This window comes from Acomys minous (assembly GCF_964271855.1).
Source record: "Acomys minous genome assembly, chromosome: 12".
Classification (NCBI taxonomy): domain Eukaryota; kingdom Metazoa; phylum Chordata; class Mammalia; order Rodentia; family Muridae; genus Acomys; species Acomys minous.
In genome coordinates, this window is record NC_140493.1 from 20,255,729 (window position 1) to 20,274,524 (window position 18,796).

Here is an 18,796-nt window from a genome sequence, read left to right on the forward strand (position 1 = left end):
AAGAGGAGTTGTGCACATAGTCTCAGGCATATAAATGAGAAGATAGAGAGATCCTTAAGATAGATAGATAGACATACAGAGAGGAAGGAAGGGAGGGGAGCCTTTCTTGGGGAAGTCCTGTGCCTCCACACCCCCTCACCCTCCAAGCGGCTCACTACTACAGAAGTTATCCCCATGAACACAAACACTGTGGTTTCCTTGAAGAACTCTACCACTAACTAGGACTGCCTCATCTCACAGTAGCTGGATTCTAGAACGTTCCAATGGGAGTCCCTACCCAGGCACTCTAGCTCTTATCTAACTAAGGCTGATGGCAGCCCAAGTTCCAGTTAGTACTTTGAAATTTTTGCACTCTGAGTGCAACAATCAAGAAGAAATGGCCCTGGGCAGATTAGTAACAGTAATAACAAAAACAGCTCATGATAACACCCCATTAAATACTTCATAGACGTCTTCGTGCAATCTCCACAACACTTTGAAGTAGGTGCTATTACCACCCACTTCTCAGATAAGAAAGCAAGGCACTGAGGTTAAGTAACTTGGCCAGGGGTCGCATATCAGATGTTTACATTAAGAGTCATAACAGCAGCAAAATTACAGTCACGAAGCAGCAGTGACAGTAACTTGGCCAGCATCACACGACTGGCAGAGTGGAGCTAGGATTTGAAACCAAGCTCACAGTCACTGCACACTTCGGTTCCACCATCACATGGATCTCAGGAGACCAAGCCTATAGCAGGCGGAGAGGGCGGACACTTAGTGAGTGCTTCACTGACGAGTGAGCAGGAGTGAACACCTGAGCTTGGGAAGGAAAGGATGTGTCATCCCAGGCCTTTCCTGTCTTTCCTGGCTCATTATCTGTCCCCACCCTAGTGTTACACGGCTCTCTCACTCTTGAAACAGCAGACTAAAAGTTGAGCAAGACTCTCAAGGAACTGATCCTACATGACTCTGCCTGAAGAAGGCCTCGTGTTTCACACAGCAGATGACCCACTGCCAACAAAGCCAGGCACAAAGCCCTTCACCTGGATTGTGCTCTTGGGGGCAGAGTCCACAGAGCAAAGGACCTCAACCCTTATTAGTACTAGAACCATTAGGTGAACACATAAGACCCAAGAATTCACCAGCACACTCTCAAAGCTCCCTAAAACCAAGGCCAAGAATACTTGAAACACAGGTTATTGAGTTATATACAAACCTCCATTTGGTACTTGTCTAGGATGCTTATTACATGTTTGATAGCTTGGAAGATCTTTAATGCCTTGTGTGCGCCCCATCACAGAGCAAGGGGACAAGCACTGAGCTGTGCACTGTGGCCTACAACTGTAACCTCAACACAAGTTACAATGACAGCTGAAGACTAGCCTAGGATACAAAGAGAAACCTCATATCTCAGAAGAGCTAAAAATAATAAAAGATTCAAAGAAAAGAAAAAGGAAGAAAGGAAAAGAAGGAAGGAACTGTTTTTCACCCCACAACCTCACAGAGAAGCACTGGTGTATAGCTCAGTGACAGGGTGCTTGCCTGGCCCTGGATTTAGTCCCCAACATTTGGGAAACGGAAACAAAGTCTATGAATTGGAGGCCAGGCTGTTGCACTGCCATCGTCTCAGAGGGAGGCGGGCATACCAGGGGTGTAGCTTAGTGGTACTGGGGGTAGAGTGCTTGCCTAACCTGTTTCAAGAAAATCTCAGAGGACAGAAACCCAAGCAGTTCCACAAACTTCAACATAAGGAAAAACAGACAAATGCCTCAAAAAGAAAAGCTGTGGGAGAGTAAAGGACCAATGCATTCTGGGAGATTGAAAGCTAAAGGGGGTTTTATGAGCTAAAGGGATGGAGGAGTGTTCAAGGAAAAGCAAACATTTGAGGGGAAAAACAAAAACAACAACAACAAAATCACAGCACCAAGAAATATCCTGCAAGATGCTAATACAGTAATCGACTGGGCGGTGGTGGCACATGCCTTTAATCCCAGCACTTGGGAGGCAGAGGCAGGCAGATCGCTGTGAGTTTGAGGCCAGCCTGGTCTACAAAGTGAGTTCAAGACAGCCAAGGCTACACAGAGAAACCCTGTCTCAGAAAAACAAAACAAAACAAAAGGCATCATCAGAGAGTAGAAGCGCAGTGGACAGCTGGCATGTTTTGGTTCATTTGCCCACCATCATCAGTATCCCCCATGAGCACCTGGTCTTCAGGCACGTCTTGACAAGGCTTCCTACAAGTCAGCTCTGACCAAGCATGTGCCTACTAGGGAATGGCCCAGGGAGGTAGACAACAGCTCATCAAGACGGCGGGTTCCTAAGCAGGCTGTTGTTTACACTAACCCTGGCTGGGCTCTGGCACTGCTGAGCCTCTCAGGATTTGAACCCACTTCCCAAGGCCAGCTTCCTGGCTTCTCTGGTCAATACACCTATTACCCTCCCCAAAGAAACCCTGACTTTTAGTTCAAGCTAGTCAAATAAAGAAGCAAAGAAGAACCTGATCCAAACCGGTTGAGAAGGTAACAGTTTATCAACAATGGATCTGCTCACCCTCCTCCACAACTGAGCCCAAGTGCTACAGTCCCTGAGTCCTCCGTAGCTTGTACTCTGAGTACAGAAATCAAAAAGAAAAAAACTCCCTGAAATAAAGACTGTTTCATTAATTTCAAATACCTTCTGGCACTAGACTATGACTACTGTGTTCATTCATTGTAACTTTTGCCCAGAGAAGAGGCTCCTGGGCAGTCAGCTTCCTACATCAGGACATCTCCCACCTTGTTGCTACAGGGCAAGGATGAATGGCACACAGAGCTCGGCATGGAAAATCCTGGACAAATCATTTCTTTCTCTTTTACAGAGCTCTTATGCATGTCCGTGAAAACTGCACACAGAAGTAAGGCAGTAAGGAAGTAAAACAGCCCTGTTAAGGCGGACAAATGCTACCAGGCAGACTTTTGTCACCTGTAAGGCTCACAGGAATGTTAGCACTCAGGAAGCGCTTGCTTCCTCTGCAGCGGTGGGAGGGCGGAACCAGGGCTAGGCAGAAGGCAGTTCAGCAGAGCAGCTGCATACCTGGTCTAGCAGCTCAGAATTTCCTCACCCAAACCAGACCCTGAACCCAATAGACCTGTTCCAGGCCAGATGAAAGAGTCAGACTGTGCGGGACATTGGCGACTCCCAAGGCTGGAGCCGCCTTCCAGCCTGTGAGTCCCTCAGCACTGGGAGGCCAGTGTCTAAGCAGGAGTTCCCCAGGGAGTTTTAGCTAGAGGGCCAGGCTAGCCTCTAAAAATCCCCTCCTGTCAAGAAGTTTAACCCTTGAGTCTTGTGGAGGTAACCGGAACAACTCACACCACACTCTGACTGCTGTGTCCCACCCACTACACTTACAAAAGCCCTTTCAAAAGGAAAAAATAAAAAATAAAAATAAACATTCTAAAACTGTTCTCAAAAATGCCCTTGGTCCTAGAGTCAGCTCAAATTGAAGCTCATTCACCTATTAGTTCCTATTAGTTCCTGGCCACTCCAACTGCGTGCTTTAGCTCCCCTCATCTTCAAGTTCCAAGATACAGACATCCCAACCCCCACCTAAACATGAAGGGAATGCACAGAAGGACCAGGGGACCCAGGGGAAGTCACTTCCAGTGCCCCAGGGAGGAGCACATGTCCACTGAAGGCAGGGAATCTGGCATCTCTCTGTTTCCCATTCCATCCCACCGCCTCCTGCCTGAGGTTTAGACGAGTGCTTACATCAGACAGGAATGTGGCATGGGCCAGAGGAAAGACACACGCAGCTGTCAGAACTGCACACACACATCAGGATTAAGGCCACCAACACACCGCTTATAATTGTATTGCACGAGCCTCAGATCCTAAGTAATTGGAGAACCGGAGAAAAGATTAAAAACAAAACTGTATTAGGAGAAAACACAATTATAGAAAGTAAACAGTGCCTGGAACTCAGGGCCGCTGTTTACCTTTGATGGTGTCACACCCAAGATCCTCCTTTTAAAATGGATCCCCTGTAAAGGTCTGAGCAGATGCAGTGTGGAGCACTCAGTGAGCGCTGCCTATAGGGACAGCTGGCTAGTTTGTTGTTGGTTTTTTTCAAATTCGATATAAGCTACAGTCATCTGGGAAAGGGAACCCTGAGTGAAAGAGTGCCTCTATCTGATTGCTGCAAGCAAGTCTATGAGCATTTTCTTAATTCATGTGATTGATTGTTATAATGTAATTATTAATGTGGGAGGGCTCAGCCCACTGTGGGCAGTACCACCCCTGGGCACACAGGTATCGATTATAAAATGAAGCAGACTGGGCAAGCCATAGGAAGCAAGCCAGGAGACGGTACTCCTTCACGGCCTCAGCTTCAGTTCTGCCTTGCGTTTCTACCTTGGCTTCCCTCAGTGATTGGCTGTGATCCAGATGTGTAAGCAGAAGAAACCCTTTCACCTTCAAGTTGCTTTTGGTTATGTGGTTTTATTACAGCAACAAAAAAGCCAACTAAGACAGACAGCTAACTAATAAAGAACAAAACAAGTCATATATCCTTGGAGAGCATCAGTGTCAGCATCTACAAGCACAAACAAATGGTCCTGGGTCTGCAAGACGGCTCAGTGTATTAAAGGTGCTTGCTACCAAGCCTCTACTCCTGAGCTTGCTCATCCTGGGACCCACATGGTCTAACTAGAGGACCAACGGGGGAAGAGGAAAACCAACTCCTGAAAGTTCTCCTCTGATCGCCACACACACTCCATGACACACAACCCCCTCCCAGTAAATAAACAAATAAAATAATCTTTTAAACAATTATATGTAACTTTATGTGTACATATATGCACAAAAAAATTAAACACCATAGAAAAGGCTAACACAAGCTGCAGCCCAGCCCTGCCCAAGAAATAAAAAGAAAGCCTGCCCACCTACCTCAGGAAAAACTACTAAGACTGATAATGTTTTAGACAGGGTCTTACTATGTAAGCCCTGGCTGGCCTGGAACCCACTATGCAGACTAGGCTGGCCTCCAACTCACAGATACCCACCTGTTTCTGCCTCCCAAGTGCTAGGATTAAAGGTGTGTGCTAGAAGGCCCAACTTCAAAGCTGATCAAAACAACAACAAAAACCAACCTTTAATTATATGTAAGTGTGTATCTGTATGTGAGTATGTGTGCATGAGTGCAGCAGGTTCCCTCAGAGGCCAGAAGTGGGCACTGGACCCACCCAAACTCCTAGAGCTGAAACTACCAGCAGCTGAGGACAACCTGATGTGGATGCTAGGAACCACTTTAGGTCCACTGTAAAGGCAGTATAGACTCTTAACTGCTGAGCCACCTTTCCAGTCCAGTGGTTCTCAACCTTCCTAACACCGTGACACTTTTTTTCTTTTTCTTTTTTGTTTTTGAGACAGGGTCTCTCTGTGTAGCCTTGGCTGTCCTGGACCTGCTTTGTAGACCAGGCTGGCCTCGAACTCACAGCAATCTGCCTGCCTCTGCCTACTGAGTACTGAAATTAAAGGCTTGCACCACCACACCTGGCTAACACGTGATCCTTTAAACAGCTCCTCATGTTGTGGTAACCCCACAACCATAAAATTATTTTTCTTCTTTCTTTTTTTTCCTCTTTATATATATAATGCTCCCTTCTTTCCTCTTGTGAGTTTTTGACCAAGAGGGACCTAATCAATCATTTTATGGTCTCTCTTTTTAAAGATTTATTTATTTATTACATATACAGTGCTCTACCTGCACACCAGAAGAGTGCACCAGATCTCATTATAGATGGTTGTAAGCCACCATGTGGTTGCTGGGAATTGAACTCAGGACCGCTGGAAGAGCAGTCAGTGCTCTCAACCAGCTGAGCCATCTCTCCAGTTCCACATGTTTAAAATTTTGATCCATATAAATGCAGTATTTCTCTACCCCAGTAAGTAAAAGTTACCATAGTAATTTGTAGCAATGGAAAATTGTGCTAAGTGAAAAGGCTGCAGCTCGAAGTGTAGAATCCAGCCCTAACCTGAAGACTTCTCCCTGGCACACACACACCCATGAACTAACCCCAACGTGACTCTCCCTGAGTGCTCACAGCAACAGTACTACACACAGCAAGAGACTACAAACACTGAAAATGTTCAACAGAGCCAAAAACCTGCAAGTCGTGTATTTGGCTGGATTATACTCAATTATATACCTACTACACTAAAAATACTCAACATATAACAATCTGTATGTGAAAATATAACAACTGTGTATATACCTAAAAGGTTCTGGCTAGCCAAGTAATATGGTGCATTCCTTTAATGCTATGCTAGCACTTGAGAGGCAGAAACAGGTGGGTCTCTGTGAGTTCAAGGCCAGGGTGGTCTACAGGGCAAGTTCCAGGACAGCCAGGGCTACCCAGAGAAACCTGGTCTTGAAAAACCAAATAATAAATAAATAAGTTCAGACAAGAGTGCAAATGGATACAGATAACCTGATATCAGGAGTTCTTTTGTTGTTGCTGCTGCTGCTGCTGCTGAGACAGGATCGTCTGCAGCCTGGCTAGTCAGGAACCGCACCACCGCCAAGCGCCCCACTGCAGAAGCAGGCCCCCACCCTTGGCTCTATGTGGTGCTGCGGACTGAACCGCTAAACCAGCCCCGAGAAATTCTAACTGAAATAAAGTTGCTCGGCTAGGCATGGGGGCACACGCGCTTAATCCCAGCGGCAGATTTCTGAGTTCCAGGTCAGCCTGGTCTACAGAGAGAGTTCCAGGGACAGCCAGAGCTACAGAGAGAAACCCTGTCTCAGACAGCTAGATAGATCGGTAGATAGATTAGGGCTGTCAGGGCTTCCTTTTTAGGTACTAACTTAAGAATAAGACCTACTTGAGATAGAAGCAAGAACACACTTTTAAAACCAGCAGGATCTTGAGCACAGTAGAAGAACTGTAAAGGTTTTAACTGGAGACTTTAATGGGAGGCAGGCAGTGCTCAAGAACATTATTAACCCAAAGGCCTGGTGTGAGCACCGAGAATGTTTAACTAGGGTGAGGCAGGACAGACAGAGAAGGGAGAAATTCAAGGGAACTCTGGGCTGGTGGTCTGAGAAATCGCAGAAAATATAAGTAGATGAGACCACGAGCTTAAAGCCTGTACAAAATAAGCAAGCTGCGGACAACAGCAAACTCTCAAGAGCTGTCAGAGGAAAAGGACAAAAATATCAAAATGGTATGGCTGGGGTTGTAGCCCGGTGGGCATAGGGTCTTGAATTCAGTTTTCAGCAAATCTCAATGGGGAAATGGGGACGGCAGCTTTAATACTAGCACTCAAGGATGAGGGCGGTGGAGGCAGGAGGGTGTGAGCTCCGGGGCAGCCTGTGCTACACACTGGGATCAAAGTTTCCAGCTACTAGAAGCTAAAGCACAGGCTGCCTCTTCAGAAGTCGAATACAAATTCCGTCCTACCCACTCAGCGGGCTTCACGGTACACAGTTCTAGCTCCGGCACTCAGACGGCCTAGCCAAGAATATGGCAAGCCCAGCCTAGGCTAGAGATAGAGAGCAAAACATGGTATGTTTAGCTGGGAGTTGTGGTATGTATCTTAATCCCAGCATGCCCCTCTTTGACATAGTGAGCTCCAGGGCTACACAGTAAGACCTTGTATTAAGGGGGGGTGGAGGGGAGGGGGGAAGGCCTGCCTCAAACTCTAAATTTAACCAAACTACTAAGCTTGAGTGAGAGTTAGCTACATACTTAGAAACAGGCAATCCTCAAAGGTTTACCTCCAAGCCATGTCTGTGGTCCCGGAACTTTGGGAGGTCAGCCTTTAGTAGAACAGCCAGAGAGAAAGGGAGGGACCGGAAGTCAGAAGTGAGCAGATCACAATTCAAAGTCAGCCCCAGTGCACGATCGGTCGATTAATAGATGATAGACAGATAGATAGATATGTATGTATATTTTTGAGGCCATTCAAGGCTACATTAAACCCAGTTATCAAACAGCAACAACTTACTTCTAGAAGTAGAGTATGTTCCATAAAAACAAGGAAGCAAACACTACCAGCTCCCCAAACCAAGTACTAGGGACAGGAAACTCAACATCACTCCGAGGCTGGTTAAAGGTGGCTGACTTAACCAGGAGACGGGCAAACAAAGGGAGGGCTCCAAGAAACAAGAAGCGAGCACAGAAATGAACAAAGTGAGCCTAGACGGTGGTGGCGCACGCCTTTAATCCCAGCACTCGGGAGGCAGAGGCAGGCGGATCGCTGTGAGTTCGAGGCCAGCCTGGTCTACAAAGTGAGTCCAGGACAACCAAGGCTGCACAGAGAAACCCTGTCTCAAAACAAACAAACAAACAAAAAAAAAAAAAAAAAAAAGAAAGAAAGAAAGAAAAGAAAAAAGAAAGAAAGAAAGAAAAAGAAACGAAGTAAGCAAATGGATATACAAACAACCACAAATACACAAGAAGGAACACACGTGTCAACAGAAAACCAAATTTCTCGGTTGCTTCTTTCCAAATAGCCAGAAGGGAGACAGAGGCCAGGCGTCTGGCAGCTGACAAGCACTTTAACAAAACGAGCTGTGCGGAAACACCACACTGCAACATGAATGACTCTGAGATGTGCTAAGTGAAGGAAGGCACAGGCTCTGGCTCTGTTCACATGAAATGTTTAGAACAGGCAACTCATAAAGACAGGACAGAAAAGCTGGGCTTGGCAATGACAGGCCTGCAACCCTAGCTATTCTGCAGGCTGAGACAGGTCAGTCTGAGCAACTCAGTGTGCGCATGTTTCAAAATAAAACCAGGGTTGCGACTACATCTCAGTGGTAGAGTAGTTGCCTCACATGCATAAGGCCCAACATGCAGTTTCCAGAAGTTCCTCAGCCTTCTCCAAGGACAACAGTTCCCTCTGCTTACCCCTCACCCACTCACTTCTGACCCCTGCTTGGTTTATCTAGTTTGGATCCCTCCCTTTCTGCTAGCTCTACCAAATGCTGACCTCCTGCCCAGTTCCTGATTCCTCTCATGGCCCGACCATCCCTGCTGCCCTCTGCAACGCTTACGTGCACCCTGCATTGACAGCTCTTCACGAAGCTCGCCTCCTAGCCCTCCTTTATTACGCTTCTCTCTTTGAACCATTCGAGCTCTGTTCTTTCACTTCAATCCCCATTGCTGGTTCTGACCTTCTGAACGTAGGCAATGTTTCCCATTTCCTACTCTGGGACTATGCCCCTTTAAGACATCACCTCCCTAGCAAGCCTTCCTCGTGCAGCTATCTTCTAAGCTTCCTCAAAGGCCCATGCTCAAGGCCCCAATAGAATCCTACAACTCCACCTAAGCTCGGTCTTCAGGGCCAACCCTTCACAGAGGTCACACCCTCACACTTGGGACGTTTCTTATCAACTGAGTTAAAATGTCTTAATCCACGATTGGAGTTACGTCTACCTAGAAATGCTCAACAAGTCCTTTCCTAATAGTCCACAAAATATCTGTATCTAGAGCACAACTTAGTTCCAACTCACCTCTTGGATCTTATGTACTGTTTTCGTACACATATTAATTACAAAAAATCTTTAGCAGCCTTTTATTTTTAAGGTAGCTTGTTTTTTCTTTCATATGCTCGTCAGTGCTGCTCCTGACACCTATTTTTAAAAACTCAGTTGATTAATTGATTTTTATATGTATGGGTACTTCGCCTGCACTTATGTCCGTGTACCATGAGGGCACTGGATCCCCTAGAACTAGCGTTACAGACAGCTGTGAGGCACCACGCAGGTGCTGGGAACTGAACTTCGGTCCTCTGGGAGAGCAGCCAGCGCTCTTAGCTGCTGAGCCATCTCTGTAGCACCTGCCCCCTCCAACATCTATTTCTTTTGTGCCTAGCAAGAAGATCACCTTCTCGACTTTGCCTTTTCTGATCGCAGTAGAAGAAGATTCTTTCTGCCCTTATAGGAGACCTGGCTGCTGTCAACAAGGATGTCTTCTGAGACCCTACTCTGAAACACAAGCCGGGTAGGAGGGAGGCCAAGGTGAAAAGTGAGGAGAGATACAAGACAGGTCAAAACAAGGGATTCTTTCAGAACCTTTGGATTTAGATGTTTGTCCATCATTTAAAATAAGAAGGACAAGACCAGTGAATTGGTGGCACATGCCTTTAATCTGAAAACCTAAAAGACAAAGGCAGGCAATCTTTGTGAATTTCAGGCTAACCTGGTCTATGGAGTGAGACCCTATCCAAAAACAAACAGTAAGAAGAAACAGCTAATGGTCATTGCTTGTGCTCCCCTCTCTGTGTCTTTTTCTGTCCCTTCCACCCACGAACTGTGTGTCTGTGAGACTAATTTCCCTAAGGCTTCTCCCATGTTTACATGTTCAAAAGGAAAATCACAATCACTTGTAACTACAAAATGTGCCGTGTTTTGGTGGTGTGGCCAATCAATTATAGCATCTTTACCAAAGGGGTGGGGGGAGAAACAGCTAATGGGATAGAGTCAGTTCTCCCCAAGGGTGTGGCTCCTGGAAGGTGGTCCATGCTGCAGTGGACTGCAGCTCATACACCTAGGCACAGATGGGCAGCACTAACTGGACTAGTGCTACCACACCAGGCCTAGAGAGTTATAGAAGGCACACAAGGTTGCGTGTGCTAGTGCAAGTCTATAATCTCAGTGCTCCTCCTCTGCAAAGCCGGAAGGTAGAGATAGGGGAATCCTTGGAAGGCTGAAGGCCACAGAGCATATGCAGTGTCAAACGAAAAGAGACGCACTGTTGCAAAGAAGCAGCTGAAATCCTGACACCTGAAGTCATAGTCCACTCTCCACTCAAAGGCCAAGGCACAGCTGTGCCCACGATCACATGCACACGCCCAAGAGAAAAGACAGTGAAGCCAACATTCAAAAAAAAGGGTAGGAATCCAGACTCCGGCACTGCTGCAAAGAGAATGGCGACAGTGTTCTTCCAGGACGCTCCACTCTGCTCCCTCGGCTAACCTAGGTTACCTCAGCCACCGCTATAAACAGGCCCCACGGACAGTACTGGAGATTGAGCCTAGATCCTCAAGTGTGCTGAGCACCAGCTCTAGTGTTGAGCTAGACCCTGGCCCCAAAGCCCTCTCTTTACTTTTTAAGTTTGAGGTGAAGGTCTCACTAAGTTGCCTGGGCTTTTTTGGAACCCCAGGCAACTCTTCTGCCTCTGTCTTTGAAGTAGCTGAGATTGTTAGTGTGCGTCACCTTGTTCACTCACATTGCTTGTCTTTGTGGTAAGTAGTGGGTATCAAACCCAGGTCTTTACACAGCCCAAGCAAGCGCCCCACCACAGAGCTATACTCCCAGGCACTGACCATTTATTTCACTCAGATGAAACAAAAACTTAAAGCTCTGTGAGAGGAAAGTCCCTGGTGGTGCTGGACTCATAACCCCCAGGGGCAGCTGGTGAGGTGTCTAGGTGTAAGTTACCCTCACTTTTATATCATCTCTCCTCCTCCTCTTAGAAGCACATGCTGGTCACCCTGACCTAATCCAACCGAGGACTAAAACTAACGCTATTTAGTACCCTGTCCCAGGTATTCATACAGGCTCGTGAAAAATAAACATTTAGTGAGCATTCTCACTGTCCCAACTGCTATTCTAGGCACAAAGAACTGGGGGAAGAAAAGAAAGGCCTTTTCCCTCATAGCAGAAACAAGCTCAGGAGAACGGAGGGTTTCAAGGGATACTTCTGTGTCTAGACCGCTGGCCTTCACTCGGCCCAACTGGTTCTTCTTGTCTTTTAAGGGTCATGGGCTATCTCCCTGGGGTGATCTTTCTGGTAAAGAGCCTCCAGGAAGCTTCCACACCTCTGACTTTCACTTACTTCCCTATGCACATACAAGCTATCTCTCCCCAGCGCTACCGCACTCACCTCAGTCCCATGTGACCATAAAACACCATCCTTATCTTCCATGGCACCTCACAACAGAGACACCAAACCCAGCTCCTGGAGCAAGGAAACACTTCCCAAACTTGGCATAGAGGCCTATGAAACTACTGACTCACTGCTGTAGACTCTAGAGTGTACATTTTATTTATACATAAAGTTAATAATCTATGAAGACAAAGTTAGTATTAACCACTAGGGAATTTAATATACTGGAAATTAATACAAATAAAGGTCAGTATAAAATATAAGTACAAAAAACCACATGAAGTTCTTCTTGTGTCCCAGCTAATAGGCAGTTTTAGATGCACTACTTGCTGACTGTGGAGCCCTGGGTAAGCTAATAAGCAGTCCTGGGTGGGCTTCTGTCTCAGCACCATGGGGGGACAGGACTAGTGTTAACAGTCATCTTTACCTGATAGGGCTGTTAGAAGGATCGAGAGTGTGTGCAAATGCTTAACACTGTGTCTTGCACCTGAGTGCTCAAGACACATTAACTACCCGGTGTTCCAAGAAATAACTCCTCCCATTTGTTAACCCATCTCTTTGTGTTTAGCAATACTTAGTGGAAGACTTTGTGGTTAAAAGTGGAATTTGATTACAGGGTCTTGTCACACTGCCTGAATGACCAAAAGGAAAAGTAAGGACAAAGCAGGTGTGGGGGTGGATGCTATAAAAGCAAAACAGGAACCTGGCAAACACCTTTTTCAGACAACTGCTGTCACTTCTTTCTTCCTACTGTTTCTTCATCTGCCAAATGAGGATGTAGCCATCGTTATTTGCCTGCAAGGTTGTAGATTCTAGACGTAACAACCCTCCATAAACTGAGTCACTGCTTAGGAGTTCTGGACTCTCTAAAGTACGTGACTTTAGACAATTACCTCCAGAAAAAAAAAAATGGGAGTGAAACCTATTTCACAGGATTGTGCGAGGAATAAAAGAAATATCACAAAGCATTTGGGACTGAGACTCTCAGAAGCGTCCGACTACTGTGAATTACTAGCCTATTCATTAAACTTCAAATCCTCAAAGGTGGAGTGGAAAGAAACGAATGACTCAGAAACAGAAAGAACCAGGCTTTGTTAACCAGCATGAAGACCGAGGGCAAGTCTGGGACCCTCTCCAAACCTTCCTTCCCGTGGCTGAAAAATGAGAGAATTACAAGAGATGATGCCTGGGCTCCTACCAGCTCTTCCACTTCGCTGTAAAGGCCGCTGAAACAAAGGCCACCCGCTCCCTAGTCTGTACCCGGGTGGGGGCCACAATTCAAAATTCTTGCTGCTCAACTCCCTTTGCAGTGCGACAGCAGGAGCGCCCGGGTCTCCATCTGAGGCCGCCGCACTCCGCCCGCTCCATCAGTAACTTGCTTTCACAGCTGTTGCCCAAAGTTTTCCAGAGCGCCCGGCAGTCAGTCAATCCCGAAAAGAGCAGGGGCGTGGGGAGCACAGCCCAGGAGCCCAGACTGGGAAATCCCGAGGCCGCTCCAGGGGCCAGGCTGGGAGTGACAGGTGCGACGCGGGACGCGGGCGAACACGGGACGAACCAGAGCGCGTGTGGGCGCGCGAGGGAGGCGGCCGCCTCGCTTCCTCCGCTGGCAGCACTCGCAACGCCCCCAGCCCCGCTTCAGGCTCCGCGGCGCCCAGGACTCCTCAGCCTCCGGGAGCCCTGCACCGTGGCCCGGGATCAGATTTTGAAGCAAGAAGAATTGGGAACCGCCGGGGCAGCCCGGTCCACGGGTTCCTTCCCGCGCACGCCAGGGCGATCGCGGGGTGGGCGCACGCGCACCCGCGAGCGCCGCCGTAACCCCTTCCTCCCCGCGCGCCCCCCGCACTCCCACACAGCCGCCGCTCACCGTCGATGTCCCCTAGAGTCAGCTCGTCGCCCAGCTCCGTGAGGGTCTCCATGGTCTCTAGACCGCCCAGCTCGCCGCTCTCGTCCATCGCCCAGCGTGGCGCAGAGTTCCCCCAGAGGTCCGGCTCAGGGAGACGCGGAGGCGGTGCCGCCGCCACCGCCCATGACACCCGACAGCCCCCACCTGGTACCGCCTCACCGGCCCGTGCCAACCGCCGCCATGTTTGAGCTGCGCCCGGACTCCACGGAAGGGGCGGGGCAGGATTCCCCCGCCCAGGGCCGCGCCCACCGCAGCCCCGCCCCCGGCCTCCGCAGCCCCCATGTTTGTTGTCAATGGGACCAGGCTTGCATTAGCCAATCGGCGCCCGAAGCGGCTCATGGGGTGATGGTGCGTCATCGATCAGCAGCTCAGATTTGCATAGCTGACCCCGCCCCTCTCGGCCTTCAAGAGCCAGCGGAGAGCAGCCGTCAGGTCCTCGTCTTAGCCTTCCTCTGGTTTAAAGGAGCCGCTACTTTCCCGTTGGATCAGCTCCAGGAGCAATTTCGTCAAGAGTCCGGAAATAGAAGGGTTAACGTACTATCGTCCGGCGCTACCTCCTACCACCGCCCCCTTTACGCTGTGGGCACATTACGTCATCTCCCCAATTGCCTCTTCTCTCACCCTAGCCCTGGGTAGAATCCTAGTACCCCGACAATTGGGGGATAGATCTCGTCCAGACCCTGTGAGTCACACTAGACTTGACAGGGCCTTGAATCGCCTTAGTGCTGTCCACATCTTACAGGTGGCCCTCAATCTTTCGGAACATCATGAGCATTGCAGGCCTTTAGACAAGGTCATTTGTCCAAGCCCACCAATGGCCCCTGGAAGGAGGGCCTCAGGATTTGGCATCATCCCACTCCCGCGGTCACCTCACTGCCTCATCTTACAAGTGGCCACACAGCACACAAAGGTGCAAACTCCCTAGAATGTATCTGAGGGAGCAAAGATTGGTGTTGAAAGAAATGCCGAGCAAACACATAGATTCGAAGGCATTCACCACAACGTTCTCTGTAACAGGAAAGCGAGCTGCACAGTAACGCACCAGATACATAAACTGCCTCCACACTGTGGAATGTTATGGCATCATTACAAAATGGACATTAGAAAAAGGGCCTAAGTGTGTATTGACAGGAAAAGGGTTTTCATGACATATGTAGGAGCTTCCAGTGAGTCTGAGGCAGCTGTTTTGGAGGTCAGACACGAAGAACATACAGGCTGTATGGAGAAACTTGTGGATCCAATAATCCACCTTGTGTTTATGGGCTGGTTAGGCAACTGTTGTTCAGCCTGTTTTGTCATCTTCAAGACAGCCCAGGGCCACAGTTGTTAATTTTCACATTTATTGGATTTCCGTAGCAAGCAAACAGCTCAACTACTCTGAGGGAAAAGTTTCCCCAATGCAAGTGTTGCAGCTCTGAAGGGAAAGGTGTCCTGGCCGTCAGGAATCTAAGAATACCGAAGTCACACAGCACCACAAGCCTCACACAAGAGACATTAGGATAGGCACGAGAAAGCAGCTACTTCCGCTCAGGACAAGAAGCAACAAAACACTGAACGTTGTCTAGTTGGTGGTAGCCCCCACCTTTTAATCTAGCACTCAACACTTACAAGGTAGAGACAGGTGGATCTCTGTTGAGTTCAAGGCCAGCATGGTCTACAGAATGAGTTCTAGGACAGCCAGGGCTACACAGAGAAACCCTGTCTCGAAAAAGGAAACAACAAAATCACTGAACATAAAAATAACAGGCAATAGTACAAGTAACCAAGGAAAAGTAAAAGGTGTGATGAAACTAACTAGAGGCCTCATGTCAAGACTCCGTGAAGGGACGTCAAGGTGCCATCAAGATGGTTCAGTGGGTAGCGATGCTGCCACCTAGCCTGATGACCTGAGTGCAATGCCTGAGACTCAGAGTAGAGTCAACCAATTCTCTGAAGTTCTCTGACCTTCACATGCGTGGTTACCAACTGTCCTGAAAAAGTGCAGATGAAGACTCAGTAGAAATGTAACAAGATGGCCAGTGTGCCGGCTCACACCGCAGCAAAACACTGACATCTCCTTCCAGCCCTGTCTCTTCAGCTGCCAGCTGGCTCCCACCCACCTGGGGGGGGGGGCAGTTCAGCCCATCACACTGCACAAGGTACTCGTCAGGACCTTATTTGAAGAGACTGGACTAATTGACAGTTACACCTAGGTATCTAGTGTTGGTTGGGTAGCTGCCATACATCATAGAAACATTTCCCATACATTTCCTCTAAGAGCTCTGCTTTCAGCCCTCCTCCCCTAGGAAGCGTTGTGACTGGAGTGCAGCGATAGTTGTCAGTGGTGTGGGGACCCATGCCAAATTCTGCCATGTCAGAAATCTTGTGCTTAGGCTGTATGCTGTGACCTTCGAGTTGCTGACCTTTACCTCACCACAAGGTCTTGTGTTCTAGGCTATCCTTGGACTATTTACCTTTGAAAGAAGTAGAGAGGTCTCAACTTGGAACCACCCAGAGGATTTAGGAAGTGCTTACAAGGAACTACTCAGAGAACTAGGAAGTTCTACAGGGAGCGATTTAGGCTATTGCATTCTTGCGGGGGGGGGGGGGGGGGCAGGGGGGCGGCTAGGGTGAGTGAGATTAGAATAGATCCTATTGACCTTGCCCTATATATGTTCCTGCTAGTGGCAATAAAGTGAATCTTGATCAGAAATGTCCTGACTTGATCATTATTTCTCGTGTCTCTGTATCCTACTTTCAATCCCCACTCCCTCTTTCAGGTGAACCCTGATTCGATTTTTCCCGCGGGCTGGGACCCGACAAGGTGGTAGCAGGGTAGATGCCACCAACTCTTAAGTCTAGAGGGTTTGACTGTCCAAGAAGAAAATAGTAGAGAAGGGAAGCTAGGCCAGAACGCCTATTCATTTAAAGAGTAGACGAGGGCTGGGCATGGTGGTGCACGCCTGTAATCCCAGCACTTGGCAGGCAGATTTCTATGAGTTCAAGGCCAGCCTGGTCTACAAAGTGAGTCCACGACAGCCAGGCTACAGACAGAGAAACTCTTGTCTCAAAAAAAAAAGACTAGGAGAGAGGGATATAACTCAGAACAGGAATAACCCGAAAGAATCATCCCAAAGCCCTCAACATCTCTCTGGACAATGACTGGGAAGGCAGAGGAAAATGGCGGACTGAGGGAGGAAGGAGAAGCATGTCAACCCAAAGACACGCTGGAGACATCTTTAGTTGTCCTAACTGGGGGACTGCTACTGGCATCGAGTAGGTAGGGACCAAGGACAATGCTAAATATGCTACACCACTCAGGACAGGCCTTCTCACATAACTAAGTAGTCCAAACTGTCAGCGGTGCCACTGTTGAGGTGCCCTGCCTGAAGGGTAACTAAGGGGCTCCCAGATTCTTGAGGGTCACAGACTGAACGTGGAAGCTTAGAAGACCACACTATCACTGTAACCACTGTGCCACCCCCAGGCCACTAGGAAACAAACACATTCTGTTAGCTAGGGCACAGCCACTACCTAAACACACAATTGGTAAAGCTATCTTCACATCATTCAATCCCGGCTGCTGGGTAAGATGGAGGAGCAAGTGCCTTCCCTCAGGTGTTTAGTTTTTGTTTTCTAAAGCCACCCACCCACCCGCTCACCACCTTTTTTGAGACAATGTCTTCCTGTGTAGCCTTGGCTGGCCTGGAGCGTGCTGTGTAGACCAGGCTTCAAACTCCTACAGATGGGCCTGCCTTCTGAGTGCTGGGCTGTTCTGTGCCTGCATAAGGCTCAGAGGTGGAGTTCCCAGAGGAGTGGCCACAGCGATCAACACTGCAGCAATGGAGCCTGCCAGACGGCTGCTTACTTCTCGGAAGGTTGCAGATGGAAACCCCGGGGCTCTTTCAGGGAAGAGAGAATGGCGCCTACCAAGATGGCGCTGAGAGCACGGAGGGGAAAACCCGAGAAAAAGGTCTCGGGTGGAGTAAACAGAAACAGAGGCCTGGCCCTTCTATTAGGCCCTGAACACAGTGGGCACACAGCAAATAGGGGACATCGGAGAAGGCTAAAACTGCCAGCAAACCAGCTAGATCCTAGACACCCTGCGCCGACAGGGCCTTTTTCTCTCAGACACGTGAGCATTCTGGGATGGAGAACTCAAGGAGATGGGCCTGATCCTGATGACATTAGTTGGAGAGGCATAGCCTAGGCCTTCCCATTACATGGGCTGCTTCCTTCAACACTTTTTAAAATTAAAACACACACACACACACACACAGGCTGTGGATAGCACAGCTGTTAAAGTAAGAATGTTTTGCCTGAATATATGTATGTGTACCATGTCCGTGCCTTGTGCCCAAGGTCAGAAAAGGGCATCAGATCCCCTGGAACTGGAGTTCGCGGGGGTTGTAAGCTACCATTTGGGTGTTGGAAACAGAACAGAACCCAGGTCCTCGGCAAGAACAAGTGCTCTTAACCACTGAGCCTCCTCCCCAGCCTCTCACCTATCACTCTTACAGTTCTCTGGCTCTGCCTCAAATTAGAAAACTCCTGGCCTCAGCTGTTAAAGGTTAGGCTCACAATCAAAGCATCAAGATTCCTGTAGATGGGCAGATGTGCTGCTGTCTCAGGAAATGGAGGTAGGCAACATCCTGCTGATGACAGCACACAGAAGTCACTCCATAGTCCAGGCCAGAGCTGCAGCTGCACTGCTTGATGCACCCTTTAGCCTCCTCACATCCTCTAAGGTACACGAGCACACGCCTTTAATCCCAGCTCTTGGGAAGGAGGCAGAGGCAGGCAGATCTGAGGCTGAGGCCAGCCTGGTCTATAGGGTGAGTTCCTGGACAGCCAGGACTACACTGTGAAACTCTGTGTCTCGAGGGTAACAAAAAAAGTCAGATTCACAGCCAAGTCAGCCTCTAAAGAATGTCTCTAGAAACTCTTCCTTCAAGAAGACTTTTCTCACAAGGCCAACAACTACAACTTCTTTCAATGAAGGAAACAGGAAGAGGCCTGGGGACCGGCTCTGGTCCCGGGTCCCACAAGCATAAGACAG

At 48.5% G+C, this 18,796-nt stretch overlaps 1 protein-coding gene across 2 annotated transcripts in view; it reads right to left on the bottom strand.

Moving 5' to 3' along the window:
* Positions 1–13,990, bottom strand: part of SREBF2 (sterol regulatory element binding transcription factor 2) — a 61,239-nt gene extending 47,249 nt beyond the window's left edge. The window contains exon 1 of one of the 2 annotated variants that reach the window (XM_084748337.1): positions 13,720–13,990. In XM_084748337.1, the coding sequence (XP_084604463.1) occupies positions 13,720–13,807 (88 nt within the window). In that variant the 5' untranslated portion in view covers positions 13,808–13,990. Of the gene's footprint in view, positions 1–13,053; positions 13,594–13,719 lie in introns of those variants that run through there. The other variant, XM_084748336.1, reaches the window with a different exon arrangement.
* Between the last annotated feature and the right edge of the window lie 4,806 nt (positions 13,991–18,796).